Source organism: Phaseolus vulgaris, chromosome 5 (genome assembly GCF_000499845.2).
Source record: "Phaseolus vulgaris cultivar G19833 chromosome 5, P. vulgaris v2.0, whole genome shotgun sequence".
NCBI classification, from domain to species: domain Eukaryota; kingdom Viridiplantae; phylum Streptophyta; class Magnoliopsida; order Fabales; family Fabaceae; genus Phaseolus; species Phaseolus vulgaris.
Window position 1 is genome coordinate 315,274 of NC_023755.2, and position 20,702 is coordinate 335,975.

Below are 20,702 nucleotides of genomic sequence, written 5' to 3' on the forward strand. Positions count from 1 at the left end.
TGATTATAAGAATAAGGAACAAATCCTTTAGAACCAATCATGAAAAACATTTTTCTGCTAAAAAATATATAAAACATACTTGTGCACACAAATCTTTATTGTCAATTTATATAATTTATAATTATATAATATATAAATTTGTGTCCATGTATCCTACATTGTAGAGATTATCATATCTCTGTGTCGGTGTCTATGTCAGTGTCTACATTATAGAGATGATCATATCTTCGTATTCGTGTCTGTGTCAGTTTCTCTGCTACATATCGTAGGTCTAAAAACGGTTGATAAAGTATATATAGTTTCTCTATTTTATATATTTTATTTTTTTATTTTTTATTTTAAATGTCAATTTTATTCTTTTTTTTTAATAATTCATTTAAGTTTTAAAACATTTGATATTGTCTTTGGTGTCTTTACTTTTTGAGTTCTTATTATTCACATTAAATCCCGTAAAAAATATTATTGGAGGTGAAGATTATGTAAGAGTTGAAATTACTTAAAATTTTCAACTTTTTTTAAAGAATATAGGAATTATACAGGTGGTAGTGATTTCTTAGTTACTTTTCAACTATACAATTCAAAAGTATTTTAATTTGAATAATTTAGAAGAATAATTTCATGTTAAATAAAATTGTAAATTATATTATTTAAGTCAACTGCATTTTGGATCATGCAATCCATGATTACAATGGATGGATGTATAATTTAAAACACCAGACAAATTTGATATTATATAATTTTAACTTTTAGATAATAGAATGAAAAATTATATTTTAACAACTCCTTCACTTATATATAATTTTTGATGTGACAGTTTTAACAATAAAAAATAAATTTATAATTAAATGATGTAAAAAATTTAAAGTATTATTGAGAGTTATAAAGTGGATGTAGAAAAATAGTGATGCTAATCCTAAAATATAATTATGAAATTTAAATTATGCAATTTATGATAATTTTTTTTTTTATAATTCGAAATACATTTTCAAATGTGAAAAATACATTGAATGATGTAGTTAAAGATATATTTTTGGATGTGTAATTCGTAAAACATCTTTAAGTCTGAAAATGCATTTTGAATTAAACAAATTGAAAATTTAATCAATCTTCTAAACCATGTAATGATGGTCTCAAACTTGAAATTCGACATTCTTCCTTGAACCTTTTGATGAAATGTTTGTTGCAACTCTTCATTATATTTATGAAGTTGCTTCTATTCTTGGTGAGTCTCTTTGACATTTTGTCAACTTTCATTGTTTGTTGCCTCAAGTCATCCGCTATTTGCATGATTTGTTGTAGAGTGATAATATCATCATCCTCTTGTTCTATGGAGAGTTTGTTCACAATCTCCACATAGTTATGTAGTTGATTTATAAAGAGATTTTTTCTGAACAATTTTACTTATCTTGAATTTGAGACTTTCTACACCAAAATTATTATCTTAAACGAAGGTATCTATGTGTGGATCTACCACGAAGAAATGTTCTTTAATGGAACTTTAACTTTAACTGGTCGTGACCAAGAAATTACCGATTTTGCTCGGTGGGTTGAGAATGTCCAACTTATCAATTTATCCGATAAACTATTAGGGACTCATATAGCCTATACTGGATTAATAATATTTTGTAACTAAGAAGGAACTTTTTAAAGTGACTATCTAAAAATCCGAACCATAAAAAATATTTATGATTTAAGTTAAAGTAGTTGATGTTTGTGTCTTATTTTTAATTTAAAGTGAAAAAGTTTATCTATATATATTAGAGTAATCATTACTTATTTAAACTTTAATTTATCTATATATTTTTTTAAATCAATAATTTAGTATTCATATTATTGCTTTAAATTATTTTGTATTTCATTTAAATAAATGTATTTGAAAAATAAACAATTGTATAAATGTTTTTGTTGAAATTATTTTAAGAAATGTCTTTTTTTTCTTGTTCTATTTATTCTTAATATAAATTTAAAAATAAAATATTTTCAAAAACAAAATTTGTAAAATTAATATACAAACAACTTTTTCTAATTTTTTAAATAAAATATGAATAATTTAAAATTTAAAATTTGTTTTTAGTGTCTACATTATATGTTTTTTGTTATTTTTTTTTGTAAACTTTCTTCTTCTGAATATTACAAAAATGTTTGAATATTTGATAGTAATAATATAAAATTCAAGTGTACTGTAATGTAATTTACTTTTAGTTATTTTATATAAACACGACTTTTTTTAACATAAGTTTTAAAATAATGTAGTTTTCTAAAGGTTTAAACAAGTAAATAATTTTTATAATATACCTATTATAATAGTTTATATCTATAAAAAAGTATTTTTAGTTCATATAATTTAACATTTCATTTCTCGATATTAAGATATCATTTACCAGATGGTTAATTTTGGTATTAGAGAATAACAGAATAATTAAAATTTAAAACTTCATATGCAGTAAAAAAAAGAAACAGAAAATTAAATTAATAATTTTATTTATTTATTTATTATAGTTTTGAGATAATTTGTTTATTTATATTCATTCGTTAATTTGCATTTCTGAGTGCTGAGATCGAGACAGCTCCTTCCAACAAGGGTTCGCATCAATCTCTCAAATCTCTTTTTTTCTTCAATCCTTTCCGTTTTTCAATTCCTTTCTTTTTGTTTTCAGCTCAATTATTCTTTCTTCCAATTTTCTTTATTTTTTTTCAATTTTACTTTTGATATATTAATTTCCCAGAACGAGGTTTGTTGTTTGTTGTAATAATTTTACGCAAATATCGTCAATTTCTAGATGAATATTGAGAAATTATCTAAATAAAATGGCCTTAATTTGCTTGTAATGTAATTTTGGGCTATATTATGTCAAAACCCCAGGTCTGGGTTGATATTGGTTATTAAGTTTTAAATGAATTTGGAAAAAAACTGTTAAATTTATCATTTTTTTTTGTAAAAATGCCCTTGATTTTATTTGTGTGATTTTGGAGGGTATTTTATCCGAACCCTAATTTCTGGGCTGTGTAAAGATTATTATTTTCTGTTAATGGGTTCATAGAAATTGTGGTTACTGGACTATTATTTTTTTTTGTTTTTGTTCATTTATTTGTTTACTTATACATGTAACTTTTGGACCCAGTTGTGGTTACTGGACTATTGTTTGCCGGTGATTTTCTAATTTTTTTCATCATTCTTATTGTTACAGGTTCTAAATTCTAATTACTTGGGCAGAAAATGTCCCATCACCACGAGGGTGATGCTGAATACATGGCGGATGAATGTGAAATGGAGGATGTGGAAGATGATGTGGACGATGAATCTATTGGTGAAGGAGAAAGGGGTGGTGTAGAATCTGATGCAGATGAATTTGATTACTCGGTTAGTAAATTACTGGTTGTGCTGTTTTATGAAGACAATGTTGATGAGTATGTTTCCTATAATGATTAATCATTTTCAGTCATTGGTGATGTCAAATTACCTTCCTCCTACTTCAATGATTCATCAAGCAAATGTCAACTATGTATACAGAGTTATCCTTAGATTTCTAGGACTAATGTTGTGGTTTTGGTACAGAGTGACAAGGTAGTAGACACTACAGCTGCTCAGGCTAGAAGAGGGCAAGACATTCAGGGAATTCCTTGGGATAACCTTAGCATCACCAGAGAACGATATCGGCGAACTAGGCTTGAGCAGTACAAGAATTATGAAAATATCCTTGGTTCGGGAGACCTATCGGGGAAGGTAACAATTGATATCTTTAGAGAAGACACTTTGATTGATTTTCTCTCTAGTCAAGGTCGTTTTTTCAGAAGCACAACAATATAACACCATTTAACCTGTCTATTATCACGTGCAGGATTGTAAGAATACCAGAAAAGGATGCTCATTTTATGACTTCAAAAAAAATACAAGATCAGTAAAGTCAACTATTCTTCATTTTCAGGTAGCTGTTTCTATTCTGGTTTCTATCAAGTAGCATGCTTTAAGTTTTAGGGTACACCGTGACATCTTGCTGCATGTTGGCTCTGTTTATTCTATTTCTATGAAGTTGTTAAGAACTTGTTATTGTAAGAAAAAGAAAAAAAAAGCATTCAAGTATATAATCAAAGTTTGCAGAAGTACTCTTAAGTCTACAACACTCTCCCTCCAATGAAAGCCTGCTGATATGACTGAGACGGAACATGAGCATACCAGTACTATAACTACCTATTTTGGTGCCTAATGCACCTTATGTTGAAATTAGCCAAATTTCTTAAAATGTTAGAACGGATTCAAAATTAGCTAAAAACAATACAGATAGTGTAGCTGCTGCACAGTTTTGTTGACAGTTGACTAACATTATTTAATTTTTAAATGATTTTTCAGTTAAGGAATTTAGTATGGGCTACATCAAAGCATGATGTATACCTTATGTCTCAGTTTTCGATAATGCACTGGTCCTCTATGACTTGCAAAAGTTCAGAAGTTCTTAATGTTTCAGGGCACGTTGCACCATCAGAGGTTAATATCCCTTGTACAAATGAACATCATAGACGTGTGATTGTTCATTGCATAAATTTATGATAAAATTGATCAATCACAATCTTAATCTTCCAAGTTATCACTTTTTTATTGTCAGAAACATCCTGAAAGTCTGTTAGAAGGATTTACTCACACTCAAGTCAGTACTCTTGCAGTGAGAGAGAAGCTTCTAGTTGCCGGTGGATTTCAGGGTGAACTTATTTGTAAGGTAATTTGATGATATGCTTGTTTTAGGCATGTTTACTTTTGTAATCTGTGGTAGATACATTTGTAACTTGTAACTTGTAAGTGTAAATTGTGCTCCTGGATCTCTGGGCATTTTATGAAACATGTTATGATGTTCAACATTTTAGTTATACAACTGACCTTATCAAATCAACATTTTAGTTAGATACATTTTGGTTAGGTCCAGTTTGTTCTTAATATGGTATTTAAGCCATTGTTGTTAGGATCATGGTTAAATAATACAATCATAGGATCCTACGAGTTGAACCATATCTTCCAGGCTTTCATGTCATCAAACCTGTTATTCGTATTTGATATTGGTGGAGTACTTTACTGTTGATTTGATACTTCTTTCTTCTTCATTATGCATCCTAGTCTTTAATTTTTCAGCTTCTCTTCACAAGCATTGGTTGGATAATCTTTTCATTCATTCATTGTCTATTAGGCATTTGCAAATGTATATATCCATAGATTAGACTGTACATGCTTATGTTTTATAGTTACTCTGCCAGATGCTGCTAACTTGTCCCTCATAGGAATTGTTCTTGGTTTTAGAACCATCAACAGATATCAAGATTTTATATCCTTTGTTACTGGAATGCAGCACCTAGATCGACCTGGTGTTAGCTTTTGCACAAGAACAACATTTGATGATAATGCTATCACCAATGCCATTGAGATTTATACTTCTCCTAGGTATATAGTTTTTCTTCTTCCAGTGGTTTTTCCATATGAATTATGGATATAGGCGCCAAGTTTAATGTACTTGTTTTATGATTTTTAGTGGTGCAGTTCATTTCACAGCCGCAAATAACGATTCTGGAGTCAGAGACTTTGACATGGAGAAATTTCAGCTTTCTAACCATTTTCGTTTTCCCTGGCCTGTGAATGTGAGTCCTGACAATTTTTTCTCTTCATTTCCCTCTCCCCTCCCAATACTGATAGATGGATACTTTAGTTCTGTTCCTTTGGAAATTGCATTTCCATTTGTTTGCATCAGATTACATTGTCTTGCATTAAGGAGCAATTTTCTAATAGGATATGTTGCCTACATTGGCAATATGGAATGGGCAATTGGCAGTATCTGTTGTGCATTCGCGCACCCCTCTAACTATTATCTGGAAATCTTTAAACAATTTTTAGAATAACAGGAGAATGGGAGTGTCAATGACTCTGCCTTTGGAATATGATCATGTAACAAGCCAGTAGTAATGTGGATAATCTTTCTTTTGGATCATACATGTTAGTGGTTTTCTACCATTCCCTTGCTCTCTAATTTATTTTCCCTGTGTCTCCATTTACTGCAGCACACTTCTCTCAGTCCAAATGGTAAACTACTACTAATTGTTGGAGACAATCCTGAAGGTGTGTTGGTGGACTCCCAAAGTGGAAAGGTAACTCCCTTTTTGTCCAACAACCGATGTTGTACCCCAAGGGAGCTTATGATGGAAATTTTTTTTAGTATGATATTTTTTGTTTTGCAGACAGTCGTTAACCTATCTGGGCACTTTGATTACTCATTCGCATCATCATGGCATCCCGATGGCATGACCTTTGCCACTGGAAACCAGGATAAAACCTGCCGAATTTGGGACATGCGGAATTTATCCAAGTCAGTGGCTGTGCTGAAGAGCAACCTTGGAGCCATCCGTTCAATCAGGTATTCCTCAGATGGCAAGTATGTGGCTGTGGCAGAGCCTGCAGATTTTGTACATGTCTATGATGTAAAAAGTGGGTATGAGAAGGAACAGGAAATTGATTTCTTTGGTGAGATATCAGGCCTATCTTTCAGTCCAGACACCGAGTCCTTGTTTATTGGGGTCTGGGATCGCACTTATGGTAGCCTTCTTGAGTATAGCCGGCGTCGAAATTATACATACCTTGATGCACTAATTTAACTTCAATATTCAAGGAGCAATAAATGACAACTTACTTTAGTTTCTGATTGTGCTGAGTTGGTTTTATGTATAAATTAAGTATCCTGCTAATGTTCTCTATACAGTAGTGGTAGGATGTGTTGTTATCAGTGTGTGGAAAGGGAGGGGATGTACAGGAGACTAGAAGGTGATGTTAGTGAAAATGGGATGGAAAGTAAAATATGTTGTATGTGGCTGCTTTGTGATGCTGAGAATATCAGTATTTACTTTAAAAAGCTTCTGTCTGTGGAGGCAGATTATATTGAGCATATAATTCATGATGTTCTTTGCTTCTTGCCACTCTCACCTGTCCTCTTAATGTTTTAGTGCAAGAGTAAATTTTTGAAGGGAAAATAATGGATTTTCCTCTGAGGATACAGCTTTTAGTTTTTCGCGTAGAAATTATAACAGATAACTAAAAAGTGGTGGGTTTGGAAGTCAGAAAAAGTAGATATTTTATCAGATATTTTATCTCATTTCCCCTTTTTTTTCCTTTTGTTTGTGTGCCCCTCTTGTCCATCTGAGGAGGTGATGCCACGATATGGCCAATGAGTTTTGTGTGGTAAAACTGGTTACTTGTTGAAGCAAAGTTTATAATTTTGTGTAGTATTTGGATTATAATCTGTCACCTTTGAGCCATAAAAAGTGATTTTTATTCCAAGGTAACAATAGAAGTACGGCTGAAGATTGTGGATTTATTGACATGTACCATTGTTAAATGGCAACAGCTATTAAAATTTTGCTTCTCCAATCGAAACTTGAGAACATTATTTTGGTAAAGGTAAGAGCTATGTGGGTAAAAAAAATGTTTAATTTTGGGTGCAATACTGGTTAACTCTACCTTTTTGTAATTAATTTATCCGAATAAAAATTTAGGCCTTTCGAAATACAAATAAAATTTCTTTTTTCAAGTCCATATTGTATTAATTAATCAACAATTTGTTAGTATGATCAATAATAAATTTAGTCTTTTTATGGAAAGTGTTCCTTCATTCTATCTAATATGTTCTTAATTTTTTAGAATATATATAGTTTATTTATGTATATTTTTTTAATATATGGATTTTAGTATAGTTTTTTTTATATTTTCTTTATTTTTTAATAATATTTAGTTTTCTTATATTTTTTTTTTATTCTCTTTATTTTTTAATAATATTTTTTTTCCATGTAATCGATTGTTGTTATTTAAGATATTGCGTTTGCGTGATGTCTAATATAAAAGTTTTAATAAAAAGCTTTAATAAAATAAATGTGATGTTAATTAAATTAACAGTCCTATTTTAGTTTTATGTAAGTATGCAAACATTAATTACATCTGTGGTGACTAGCAAGCAATTATAGTACTGATTCAACTGGGAATAGAAGCTAGCCAATTAAAACAATAAAGATAAAGCAATAAAATATCTGTGATCCAAAACTAGCCAATAAAACCAAGCCATGTCATGAGGCAAATCTTTATTCCATGGCTTACAATCAAAATGCATCTTATCTGTCTCTCCAACCAACCCTTTTCATGGTATATGATCCCTTCTCATATATGCTTCTATCCACCTACTCCTCCATTCTGCACAATTCTCTTATCTTTGTTACCTTCAAGTCCACACCTAAATCATCAAAATGGCAGCCTCAGCTTCATCCATGATATCAACTTCTGCAGCCTTATCTGCCACCATCCAAAAGCAGCATCATGTGAAGCCCTCCAACGTGTGCTTTCAGGGTCTGAGACCCCTCACAAGGTCCACAGCCTCAGCCAGAGTGAGCACCTCCAAAAGGGTCCCTCGTGGTAGTGGTGTTGTGAAGGCTGAACTCAACTCAGCCCTTGTGATAAGCCTCAGCACTGGCCTCTCCCTCTTCTTGGGGAGGTTTGTGTTCTTCAACTTCCAAAGGGAGAACGTGGCAAAGCAAGTCCCTGAGCAGAACGGGCTCACACACTTTGAGGCTGGTGACTCACGTGCCAAGGAGTATGTCAGTCTCCTCAAATCCAATGACCCTGTTGGATTCAACATAGTTGATGTCTTGGCTTGGGGTTCCATAGGCCATGTTGTTGCTTACTATATCTTGGCCACCACTAGCAATGGCTATGACCCTGCATTCTTTGGTTGATCACCATCATGTTCCAAAGTGCTTGTTCCCTTTTCCCTTTATCATTTTTCTTGGTAGTAGTATTGTAATGTCATGATGTATAGGTTCTCTCTAAGATGCCAACAACTTCAGCATATTCTAATTTGGTTTGCTATGATTAATGAAAAATGGGACTTCTCTAAATATGTTGAATTTGAACTCTCTTAATTCTGGTCTGCTGTGTCAATTCTTCTTTTTCTATGTGGTCGTCTGTGCAATTATGCATTCAGAAATTATCTCATAAGGTTCAGTGATCATTTGTTGATGTCAATTTTATTCATAAAGTATTTTGTGGACATACTTCTTTTGAATCTTGACTTCACAATTTACTAATTGACTACCAAGTGTTCTTGTTTTGTTTATGCTAATGTTCTAAATTACAGATGTCGCCATGTCATATTGGTCATATTCTTTTATGCTGTGAGAAATTGTGAACAAATATTATCACAATTATGGTTGCAGATGCCCCCCAAAAACCTTGAAGTTGCACTAGAATAAACAGTTGTAAACCATATTTTTAAAACCTTGCATGCAATTTGGTGATGTTCTTGATATTGTGAATTAAAACAATCATAATTATGGTTACAGTTTACCCAAAAACCTCGAAGTTGCAGTTGAAATAAGTCATAAACCGTTTAAAAAGCTTAATTGGTACATGCATGGGTGAACAATCTACTATAATAAGCGTATTTTGGCTGAGAAGATCGATCACTGGTGAGAAAATTAGTTTTGAACTTGAAATTGGGTATTCTGTACAGTGAAAGCACCATTTATTTATCTTCTGGTTATTGGGTTATAACAATTGGAAACTAAATATACAAAGGATAATTTTGTTGAACAAAAAAAGAGTATGTTGACTTTATACACTTGATGTCTCCTTCACTGTTCCTCTTTAGCTTCAAATTGGGATGGGTTAATACGTTCCACTATTATAAGCTCTAGGATTGCGATTATTCTGCACAAGAATCAAAAATCAAAATAGATATCAGAGCATCATTCAAATACTCTTCAAACCCCAGTTGCAGAGCCAAATGCAGTTTGTCATTGAGGTTTCACTGTGGTATTTGCTAAGGATTTATTCTGTAAGTGCAAAATCAATTCAACTTATCATGACTCAACCTCTTGAGAAACCAATAAACTACTAGTAGAATTACCCAAACTAAAAACAAGTGCCATAACCACCTCACAAATCATGTTTCATTTATTCCTAGACCAATAAAATACTTTGCACTTACTAAGGGGAATTATTGAGTGATCAGAAAACAAAAAAATAACCAGCTTTTCCTTTTAGGTGGGGTTGGCTATGACATGGATCAACTAATTGTATTCAGCACTAACAAAAAAATGAAATGCAAATACTTAAAAAAATGCATTCACCTTTTTGGTAGTATTTCAATTTATTATCCTTGGAGTCTGGTTATAAAACTTGTTGAAAAGATTTAATGGGAATTTTATGCATCAAAAGCTGTTGATTGAAATATTGCTAGAATTTGGTGAAAAATAGCTTACACAAAAAGACAGAGGCCATTTGTTCTTAACTGCTTACTTAAAAGTAATTCCTCGTCCACCTACAATAAAAAAATTGATGAGACTCAATTACAAACACCAAGAATTAAATAGAAATTGCTAATGGTTTAATTAATTGAAATCCCAAACTACAAGGCAACAACAGATACAAGTCTTCCCTTGGGAATTCAGAAACAACACGAAAGGAAACTAACATTTAGAGAACTCCTCAGTCACATCTTAGAATTCAAAACAAAGCTGTATGCCTTTTTCCCAACTTCCTTTGTGTATAACTCATAACAGTACCTCTATTTCCTTCCATCTATGGCCAATGAAAGGAACTATTCCTATCTGAAATGGAATTGTATTACTGTAAATAGAATTCGAAGAAATTACAAAAAAATAAGGGCCAAGCTCCTCTTTTTCTCCCTCCCTGTATACAAAATTATCTTTTATTTCCCCTTTCTATAAGTAACTCCCCCCTTACCCCAATAGTGATTCCTGGAAGGTTGTGCTAGTCTCAGGCACATGGGCCTTGGACCTCCTAGAGTAGACCAAAAGAGGTTTCTCACTTGTAGGTTGTGCAAGAACTATAGGCAATGAGTTACCATCAAGACCGCCCTCGCTAGTTTCGGCCTTGTCCTCGAGGCAGAAAGAAGGGAACTTCTCTTTGATAGTCTCTGCTGCCTCCCAAGTTGCCTTCTCCACTGGTTGAGCTTTCCAACGGATGAGCCACTCAGAAATTGTCTTTCCATTTCGCTGCTCTTCTGTAGTTGCTAGTATTGCTTCAGGAGCAACTGGTTCTTTTTCATCTACCTGCATGTCAGAAGCACTTGAATTTGACTCTCAAAGAAAGCAACAAATAAAATAAACTATTCCTATCTGAAATGGAATTGTATTATTGTTTACTAACAAGGAAGGGATTACAAGAAAATAAGAGCCAAGACCCCAAGCCACACACGCCTCTTGGATCCAATCCAATCCAATCACAATAATCTCAAATCATATCCACCCCCCATTTATTCCCTCTTACCCTATATATCAGATTGCATCTCCTTTCATTCTCCTATAACTAACTCCTCACTTCTCCCTAATAGTGATTCCTGTAAGTTTGTGCTGGTCTTTAGGAACTTGGGCCTCCTAGTGTAAACCTTCAAATGTTTTTAAGCTGTTCAAGAACCATAGGAAATGGGTTCCCATAACTAACACCCTTTTGAACTAAAATTATTAAACCATCAACAATAAGATCGTTATTAAACATGAAAAAGGAAATACAAATTATCAACTAAATATTTTGGACAGACTTAAGGAATATTACTTTTAATGGAGTAATAATGAGATGTGCAGATCAACATACCCTTGTGGTGAGACCATGATTTGACATAACTTCATGCATCTTGCGCATAAGCATTTCTTCTTCAACCTGAAAATCAAACTCCAAAAATTCCATAATTCATGTCGATGTAGATGACCACAAGAACATGGTTTCAATGAAAGATCAAATGAAGTTAATTATGTCCTGAAATATTAACACCCTTCTCCCCAGGCTGAAAAAGATGGTGAACATGACAGCCACCATGCTATCTAATGAGGGGTGGAGGATTCAACTTAAAAGTAGGCAAAAACCATAAAAAAAGTGTATCATAAACATACAATTTAGAAGATAAATCAGATAAAGAGCTGCTAACATCGATGAACAAAGGGATTAGGGGAAAAATGACATGAGATTAAAACAAGATATCAAGTGAACTGGATCTGTAAGATAAATTGTTCTTTATTTAGAGCAAGAGACTGATATCAAATGAGCTACAATCACGCGTTAATTAATACACAACTACAACCAGAAACTAGTACCAGATTCCCAATTGAAAGCACTTTACATCACACATGGAATTGCTTTGCTACTACCAAAAACCCTCTATTCTTTTAATCAGACAAACAAACAACATCCTTCCACTATCAATTCCAAACAAATTGGGATCAAGTCTCAAAAGAAAAATAAACAACAAAAAGTAATTTTTACTTATTTTTTGCTAAACCGGTAGCATAGCAGAAGAAAAAAAGTGGAGAAACAAAAATACAAGTCAAGTGATGCAAAACTGCAAACCCTAAAAACCAAATTGAAAACTGGGAAAATCAAAACAGTGGAAACATAAAAACCTGAAGTTTTCTTAATTCATGGAACATCGATCTATATGCTTCCATAAGAACCTCATTCCTCCTATCCATGTGCCTGTTAACGCAGAATCATGAAATTAAGAGCAATTCAAGTCAATCAAAATAGTGAACAAAACAAGTGTTGGTTGAAGAAAATGTACTTCACTAACTCCCCGGTGTGTCTTGGGTCAAAATTTCGGAATTCCATAACGATAATGGAAATTGACACTCCAATTTGAAAAGGGGTTCTTCGGAATGCTGAGAAATTCGTATAAACCCTAGAAAAAGGACGAAATTGGGAAAAACGAATTACTTCAATATAAAAGAATCAACTTTCGTTATTGTCTGGGTTTTCAGGATTTTCTAATGAATTTTCTTGCTTTTTTTCATATTTATACTATTGGTAATTAACATATCTTTTTATCTATAGCTTATATATAAAAGGATTTTTCTTTTATAACTGTTTTGATACACACAAATTTATTTATATTTTATTTTTATTTTATTATATCTATATCTATATATAAAGGGGATTCCCTTTTTAACTACCATCTTATTTTATTTAAATTTTATCTTTATCTTTATATCTTATTTTATTTGTTATTTTGTGAAAAATTTAAATTTTATATCTCAAAGAGTTTATATTTAAAACTAAATATTTGTAGAGTGAGATTTGTTCAGGAGCATTGTACAATTGCATCTTTTTCTCCCGTTTATCTTCACTTTTATCCAATCAAACTTTCTATCATATTTTTCTCCAGATCATCTTCACTTTTATCCCATCAAACTTTCTCTCATCTTTTTCTCCCGATCATCTTCACTTTTATCCCATCAACTTTCTAGAAGAAATCGCACTTCTGTTCCAGAACCACTTCGAACCACTTCCGTTCCAGAACAACTTTGAACCACTTCCGTTCCAGAACCACTTTGAACCACTTCCGTTCCAGAATCACGAGTAAGTGTTGTTTTTCATCTTATTTTATTTGTCATTTTGTGAACAGTTTAAATTTTATATCTCAAACTTTCTATTTTCATATTTAAATTACCAGAAGTTGTACTTTCGTCGTTCCAAAGCCACGAAACCATTCAATAAGTGTTTTTTAAGTGTTGTTTTTCAATTATAAAGTAGAATATGAAAATCGAGAGAAGGATATACTGAACACTAAAAATGTTACTCTTCTGATGTGAATATAAAATGTTACTCCATTGTTATTCTTCTGATATGAATATAAAATGTTAGTTTTCGTTCCTCTCTTTCCATTTTTTTCTGTTTCTGTTGATTTTCTTTTATCTAATTATGCTTTTAATTCTGATTTTATTCAAGCCTTTGAAAGAAAGATATTTTAATTTTTTTTAAATATTATCATATTTTATATATTTATTTTCACATTTTGCAAAATATTTTCAAAAGATATTTTTCATTTACGCTATTTTTTCCCCATCTATACTAAAATTTAAAATTTACAATTTATATTAAAATTTAAAAATTTAAAATTTAAAATTTAAAATTTTTATCTCTCAACTCCTCTTAATTATTTTATTTAAATTTTAAAAAATGTTTCATAATTACTTATTAACTGTTTTTTTTAATTATTTTGTTTAAATTCAAAAAAATTGTTCTGTAACTACCCTATCAATTAATTTATTTGAATTCAATTTTTTTTTATGTAACTACTCTATCAATTATTTTTTATAGATATTTTATTAAAATCTTAAAAAACTAATAACTACTCTATTAACTACAGAAAAAAAATACCAAAAAAATAATAAAATAAAATATTGATATAAGATTAAATTAGAAAAAAAGTAAATATACTTAAAAATATTTATAGAGATTTTTTTTTAATATATCTATACCTATATATAAAGGGGACTCTTTAACTTTCCTCAATTCGTATCTTATTCTTATATCAATATTTATTTTATTTCATTAATATGTACATTGTGTCATTTCTTATTTTTTTTAAATTTAAAAATTTAAAATTTAAAATTTTATATTTTCAAAAATTTTAAATTTTCAAACTCTAAAGTCTTTTCCAAACACTTAAATTTTTTTAATAAATATAAGTGTAATGTATGAATAATAATTTGAGAATTGTGTGTTCCTAAGATTATTATTTTGTAATCATGTTGAGGAATGTGAGAAGACCAAACTTTTGGTTCAAGGGAACTCTATTCTAAAATTAACAAAGTAATGTTGAAGAAGAGAGTAGGAAAGGTGAATAATGTTTGCTCTAAAGGTATAAGAACATTACTATACACTAATAATTGTTTTGTATTTTTTTTTTCACTTTTACTAATAATATAAATGTAATGTGTGAATAATAATATTGTTTATTCAATTTTACTATTAAATATAATTATATAAAAATAAAAAAGCGGATACACAGGCACGTAAGTGCCTGTGTTCCCGCTAGTGTATATAAAGGAGATTTTTTATTATAATTGTTTTTTTTTATGTAAATTATTTTACTTTTATTATTTTGTAATTTCAGTACTTATTAAAATATTTTTTAATTTTAAAAATTATTTTATTTATTTTCACATATTTAGATAATAAAAATAATAAATACAGATACACATTTATTGTTAGTTTTCACTCTCGGTCTGAGATTTACTGCACCTTACTCCTTGGGTATTTTGGTTTGAAATTTTTACCAGACGTTCGTCACTGTGTCTATTGAGTTTTGGCTGAGTTTTGAGCCCCAGACTCTTCCCACAAGATTCGCAATAAATTTTTTATTCATCACTGCCCGGGCTGAAAAGAAGGTTCGGTCGTGTGTGAAACTGTTTGATTTTTTTCCTGGGTGAATACTCATCCGTTTGACCTGAAATCAGTCGCGTTTTGTCCCAAATTCAGTGGAGACTCTTACGCGGAATTTCGGGAAAAACCATTTCGGGAGAATTTTTCAGAAATTTTGTGCAAACCAAGGCTATCCTCTAGCAAAACTTGTGAAATTTCACCCTAATTTCTGCAATTTTTTTCCGGGTCCGTAATGCGCTGAAAAAATTCAAACAAGTACTTTCGTATGTTGTCTGCACGCAGGTAAGGAGGCACATCCATAAACAAATCACAGAAGGAAGATACGGGGAAAAAAAGCCAGAACGTTTTGTTTTCGGAAAACCGGTTTTGTTCACTCTCGGTCTGAGACTTACTGCGCCTTACTCCTTGGGTATTTTGGTCTGAAATTTTTACCAGAGATTTGTCATTGTGTCTATTGAGTGTCGGCTGAGATTTGAGCCCCAGACTCGTCCCACAAGATTCACAATAAATTCTTTATTCATGACTGCCCGGGCTGAAAGGAAGGTTCGTTCGTGTGTGAAACTGTTTGATTTTTTTCCTGGGTGAATACTCATCCGTTTGACCTGAAATCAGTCGCGTTTTGTCCCAAATTTAGTGGAGACTCTTATGCGGAATTTCGGGAAAAAACCATTTCAGAAGAATTTTTCATAAATTTTGTGCAAACCAAGGCTATCCTCTAGCAAAACTTGTGAAATTTCACCCTAATTTCTGCAATTTTTTTCCGGGTCCGTAATTCGCTAAAAAAATTCACACAAGTACTTTTGTATGTTGTTTGCACCCAGGTAAGGATGCACGTCCATAAACAAATGACAGAAGGAAGATACGGTGAAGAAAAGCCAGGACGTTTTGTTATCGGAAAACCGATTTTGTTCACTCTCGGTCTGGGACTCAGTGCGCCTTACTCCTTGGGTATTTTGGTCTGAAATTTTTACCAGACATTCGTCATTGTGTCTTTTGAGTTTCAACTGAGATTTGAGCCCCAGAATCGTCCCACAAGATTCGCAATGAATTTTTTATTCATCACTGCCCGAGCTGAAAGGAAGGTTCGTTCGTGTGTGAAACTGTTTGATTTTTTTCCTGGGTGAATACTCATCCGTTTGACCTGAAATCAGTCGCGCTTTATCCCAAATTCAGTGGAGACTCTTACGCGGAAAATTTCGGGAAAAAACCATTTCGGAAGAATTTTTCAGAAATTTTGTGCAAACAAAGGCTATTCTCTAGCAAAACTTGTGAAATTTCGTCCTAATTTCTACAATTTTTTTTCGGGTCCGTAATGCGCTGAAAAAATTCACACAAGTACTTTCGTATGTTGTCTGCACCCAGGTAAGGATGCACGTCCATAAACAAATCACAGAAGGAAGATACGGGGAAGAAAAGCCAGGACGTTTTGTTTTCGGAAAACCGGTTTTGTTCACTCTCGATCTGGGACTTACTGCGCCTTACTCCTTGGGTATTTTGGTCTGAAATTTTTACCAGACATTCTTCATTGTGTCTATTGAGTTTCGGCTGAGATTTGAGCCCCAGACTCGTCCCACAAGATTGACAATAAATTTTTTATTCATCACTGCCCGGGCTGAAAGGAAGGTTCGTTATTGTCTGAAACTGTTTGATTTTTTTCCTGGGTGAATACTCATCCGTTTGACCTGAACTCTGTCGCGTTTTGTCCCAAATTCAGTGGCGACTCTTACGCTGAATTTCGAGAAAAAACCATTTCGGGAGAATTTTTCAGAAATTTTGTGCAAACCAAGGCTATCCTCTAGCAAAACTTGTGAAATTTCACCCTAATTTCTGCAATTTTTTTCCGGGTTCGTAATGCGCTGAAAAAATTCAAACAAGTACTTTCGTATGTTGTCTGCACGCAGGTAAGGAGGCACATCCATAAACAAATCACAGAAGGAAGATACGGGGAAAAAAAGCCAGAACGTTTTGTTTTCGGAAAACCGGTTTTGTTCACTCTCGGTCTGAGACTTACTGCGCCTTACTCCTTGGGTATTTTGGTCTGAAATTTTTACCAGACATTTGTCATTGTGTCTATTGAGTGTCGGCTGAGATTTGAGCCCCAGACTCGTCCCACAAGATTCGCAATAAATTCTTTATTCATGACTGCCCGGGATGAAAGGAAGGTTCGTTCGTGTGTGAAACTGTTTGATTTTTTTCCTGGGTGAATACTCATCCGTTTGACCTGAAATCAGTCGCGTTTTGTCCCAAATTTAGTGGAGACTCTTACGCGGAATTTCGGGAAAAAACCATTTCAGAAGAATTTTTCATAAATTTTGTGCAAACCAAGGCTATCCTCTAGCAAAACTTGTGAAATTTCACCCTAATTTCTGCAATTTTTTTCCGGGTCCGTAATTCGCTAAAAAAATTCACACAAGTACTTTTGTATGTTGTTTGCACCCAGGTAAGGATGCACGTCCATAAACAAATGACAGAAGGAAGATACGGTGAAGAAAAACCAGGACGTTTTGTTATCGGAAAACCGATTTTGTTCACTCTCGGTCTGGGACTCAGTGCGCCTTACTCCTTGGGTATTTTGGTCTGAAATTTTTACCAGACATTCGTCATTGTGTCTTTTGAGTTTCAACTGAGATTTGAGCCCCAGAATCGTCCCACAAGATTCGCAATGAATTTTTTATTCATCACTGCCCGAGCTGAAAGGAAGGTTCGTTCGTGTGTGAAACTGTTTGATTTTTTTCCTGGGTGATTACTCATCCGTTTGACCTGAAATCTGTCGCGTTTTGCCCCAAATTCAGTGAAGACTCTTACGCTGAATTTCGGGAAAAAACCATTTTGGGAGAATTTTTCAAAAATTTTGTGCAAACCAAGGCTATCCTTTAGCAAAACTTGTGAAATTTCACCCTAATTTCTGCAATTTTTTTCCGGGTCCGTAATGCGCTGAAAAAATTCACACAAGTACTTTCGTATGTTGTCTGCACCCAGGTAAGGATGCACGTCCATAAACAAATCACAGAAGGAAGATACGGTGAAGAAAAGCCAGGACGTTTTGTTTTCAGAAAACCGGTTTTGTTCACTCTCGGTCTGGGACTTACTGCGCCTTCCTCCTTGGGTATTTTGGTCTGAAATTTTTACCAGACATTCGTCATTGTGTCTATTGAGTTTCGCCTGAGATTTGAGCCCCAGAATCGTCCCACAAGATTCGTAATAAATTTTTTATTCATTACTGCCCGGGCTAAAAGGAAGGTTCGTTTGTGTGCGAAACTGTTTGATTTTTTTCGTGGGTGAATACTCATCCGTTTGACCTAAAATTTGTCGCATTATGTCCCAAATTCAGTGAAGATTCTTAGGTGGAATTTCAGAAAAAATCTATTTGTGGAGAATTTTTCAGAATTTTTGTGCAAACCAAAGCTATCCTCTACCAAAACTCGTGAAATTTTGCCCTACTTTCTGAAATTGTATTTTAAGTCCGTATTGCCCTGAAAAAAATTCAGACAAGTACTTTCATATGTTTTTTGCACCCAGGTAAGGAGGCACGTCCATAAACAAATCACAAAAAGAAGATACGGGGGAGAAAAGCCAAGACGTTTTGTTTTCGGAAAACCAGTTTTGTTCGCTCTCGGTCTGGGACTTACTACGCCTTACTCCTTTTGTATTTTGGTCAGAAATTTTTACCAGACGTTCGTGACTATGTCTACTATGTTTTGGCTGAGATTTGAGCCACAGATTCGTCCCACAAGATTGGCAATAAATTTTTTATTCATCATTGTCAAGCCGAAAGGAAGGTTCGTTTGTGTGTGAAACTGTTTGATTTTTTTCGTAGGTGAATACTCGTCCATTTGGCCTGAAATTTGTCGCGTTGTGTCCCAAATTCAGAGGATATTCTTACGTGGAATTTCAGGAAAAAACTATTTCGGGAGAATTTTTCATAAATTTTGTGCAAACCAAGGCGATATACCAAAACTTGTGAAATTTCGCCCTACTTTCTGAAATCTTATTCTGGGTTCGTATTCTGCTGAAAAAAATTCAGACAAGTACTTTCTTATGTTGTTTGTACCAAGGTAAGGAGGCACGTCCATAAACGAATCACAAAAATAAGATACGCGAGAAAAAAGCCCAGACGTTTTGTTTTCGAAAAACCAGTTTTGTTCACTCTCGGTCTGGGACTTACTGCGCCTTACTCCTTGGGTATCTTGGTCTGAAAATTTTACCAGACATTCGTCATTGTGTCTATTGAGTTTCGGCCGAGATTTGAACCCCAGACTCGTCCCAAAACATTCGCAATAAACTTTTTATTCATCACTGCCCGGGCTGAAAGGAAGGTTCATTCGTGTGTGAAACTGTTTGATTTTTTTCCTGGGTGAATACTCATCCGTTTGACCTGAAATTTGTCGCGTTTTGTCCCAAATTCAGTGGAGATTCTTATGCGAAATTTCGGGAAAAAACCATTTTGGAAGAATTTTTCAGAAATTTTGTGCAAACGAAGGCTATCCTTTTCCAAAACTCTTGAAATTTTGCCCTACTTTCTGAAATTATATTTTGGGTCCGTATTACGCTGAAAAAAATTGAGACGAGTGCTTTCCTATGTTGTTTGCACCCAGGTAAGGAGGCACGTCTATAAAAAAATTACAAAAAGAAGATACGGGGGAGAAAAGTTAGGACGTTTTGTTTTCGGAAACCAGTTTTGTTCACTCTCGGTCTGGGACTTACTACGCCTTACTCCTTAGGTATTTTGGTCTGACATTTTTACCAGACATTCTTCACTGTGTCTACTGAGTTTTGGCTGAGATTTTATCCCCATATTTGTCCCACAAGATTGGGAATAAATTTTTTATTCATCACTGCCAGGGCCGAAAGGAAGGTTCGTTTGTGTGTGAAACTGTTTGATTTTTTTCATGGGTGAATACTCATTCGTTTGACCTGAAATTTGTCGCGTTTTGCCCCAAATTAAGTGGAGATTCTTACATGGAATTTTAGGAAAAAACTAATTTGGGGAGAATTTTTCACAAATTTTGTGCAAAACAAGGCTATCCTTTACCAAAACTTGTGAAATTTCTACGTACTTTCTAAAATTTTATTCTAGGATTGTATTACGATGAAAAAATTCTGACAAGTACTTTCATATGTTTTTTGCACTCAGGTAAGGAGGCACGTCCATAAACAAATCACAAAAAGAAGATACGGGGAGGAAAGTCAGGACGTTTAGTTTTTAGAAAACTAGTTTTGTTCACTCTCGGTCTGGGACTTACTACGCCTTACTCCTTGGGTATTTTGGTCTGAAATTTTTACCAAACGTTCTTCACCGTGTCTACTGAGTTTTGGCTGAGATTTGAGCCCCAGATTCGTCCCACAAGATTGACAATAATTTTTTTATTCATCACTGTCAGGGACGAAAGGAAAGTTCGTTTGTGTGTGAAACTGTTTGATTTTTTTCGTGGGTGAATACTCATCCGTTTGACCTGAAATTTGTCGCGTTTTGTCCCAAATTCGGTGGACATTGTTACGTGGAATTTCA

General features: G+C 33.3%; 3 protein-coding genes across 7 annotated transcripts; 2 read left to right on the forward strand and 1 right to left on the reverse strand.

The window, feature by feature from the left end:
* Positions 1 to 2,510: 2,510 nt before the first annotated feature.
* Positions 2,511 to 6,945, forward strand: LOC137834592 (uncharacterized WD repeat-containing protein C2A9.03-like). 2 transcript variants are annotated; one of them, XM_068642641.1, is made up of 10 exons: positions 2,511 to 2,582; positions 3,189 to 3,361; positions 3,557 to 3,724; positions 3,840 to 3,926; positions 4,349 to 4,483; positions 4,602 to 4,712; positions 5,334 to 5,425; positions 5,514 to 5,619; positions 6,037 to 6,123; positions 6,214 to 6,945. In XM_068642641.1, the coding sequence occupies exons 2-10, from the start codon at positions 3,218 to 3,220 to the stop codon at positions 6,625 to 6,627; spliced, it is 1,344 nt and encodes a 447-aa protein (XP_068498742.1). In that variant the 5' UTR covers positions 2,511 to 2,582; positions 3,189 to 3,217; the 3' UTR covers positions 6,628 to 6,945. The 2 variants fall into 2 exon arrangements, with proteins under 2 accessions (XP_068498742.1, XP_068498743.1); XM_068642642.1 differs by having other exon boundaries at positions 2,576 to 2,732.
* A 1,249-nt stretch (positions 6,946 to 8,194) lies between these two features.
* LOC137834603 (uncharacterized) lies at positions 8,195 to 12,833 on the reverse strand. Of its 4 annotated transcripts, none has more exons than XR_011084928.1 (6): positions 12,591 to 12,833; positions 12,433 to 12,505; positions 11,630 to 11,695; positions 10,488 to 11,088; positions 10,276 to 10,334; positions 8,195 to 9,721 (listed from the first exon to the last, which is right to left on the reverse strand). XR_011084928.1 is itself a non-coding variant. In XM_068642670.1 (6 exons), exons 1-5 carry the CDS (start codon positions 12,635 to 12,637, stop codon positions 10,309 to 10,311), a joined length of 420 nt encoding a protein of 139 aa, XP_068498771.1. In that variant the 5' UTR covers positions 12,638 to 12,833; the 3' UTR covers positions 8,195 to 9,721; positions 10,276 to 10,308. The 4 variants fall into 4 exon arrangements, 3 of the variants coding, with proteins under 3 accessions (XP_068498771.1, XP_068498769.1, XP_068498770.1); XM_068642670.1 differs by having other exon boundaries at positions 10,881 to 11,088; XM_068642668.1 differs by having other exon boundaries at positions 10,760 to 11,088.
* Positions 8,263 to 8,910, forward strand: LOC137834604 (photosystem I reaction center subunit V, chloroplastic). The gene has a single exon (XM_068642671.1). It carries the CDS (start codon positions 8,263 to 8,265, stop codon positions 8,746 to 8,748), a length of 486 nt encoding a protein of 161 aa, XP_068498772.1. The 3' UTR covers positions 8,749 to 8,910.
* Positions 12,834 to 20,702: the final 7,869 nt, after the last annotated feature.

What these genes read in the sequence shown, in the direction of transcription:
- LOC137834603 (XM_068642668.1), bottom strand. Translation starts at nt 12,637, where the DNA reads ATGGAATTCCGAAATTTTGACCCAAGACACACCGGGGAGTTAGTGAA. An exon ending in CACACCGGGGAGTTAGTGAA is followed by an intron (nt 12,506 to 12,590) that starts GTACATTTTCTT and finishes CTGCGTTAACAG; the next exon opens with GCACATGGATAGGAGGAATG. An exon ending in ATGAATTAAGAAAACTTCAG is followed by an intron (nt 11,696 to 12,432) that starts GTTTTTATGTTT and finishes TTTGATTTTCAG; the next exon opens with GTTGAAGAAGAAATGCTTAT.
- LOC137834604 (XM_068642671.1), top strand. Translation starts at nt 8,263, where the DNA reads ATGGCAGCCTCAGCTTCATCCATGATATCAACTTCTGCAGCCTTATCT.
- LOC137834592 (XM_068642641.1), top strand. Translation starts at nt 3,218, where the DNA reads ATGTCCCATCACCACGAGGGTGATGCTGAATACATGGCGGATGAATGT. An exon ending in CAGATGAATTTGATTACTCG is followed by an intron (nt 3,362 to 3,556) that starts GTTAGTAAATTA and finishes GTTTTGGTACAG; the next exon opens with AGTGACAAGGTAGTAGACAC. An exon ending in CGGGAGACCTATCGGGGAAG is followed by an intron (nt 3,725 to 3,839) that starts GTAACAATTGAT and finishes TATCACGTGCAG; the next exon opens with GATTGTAAGAATACCAGAAA.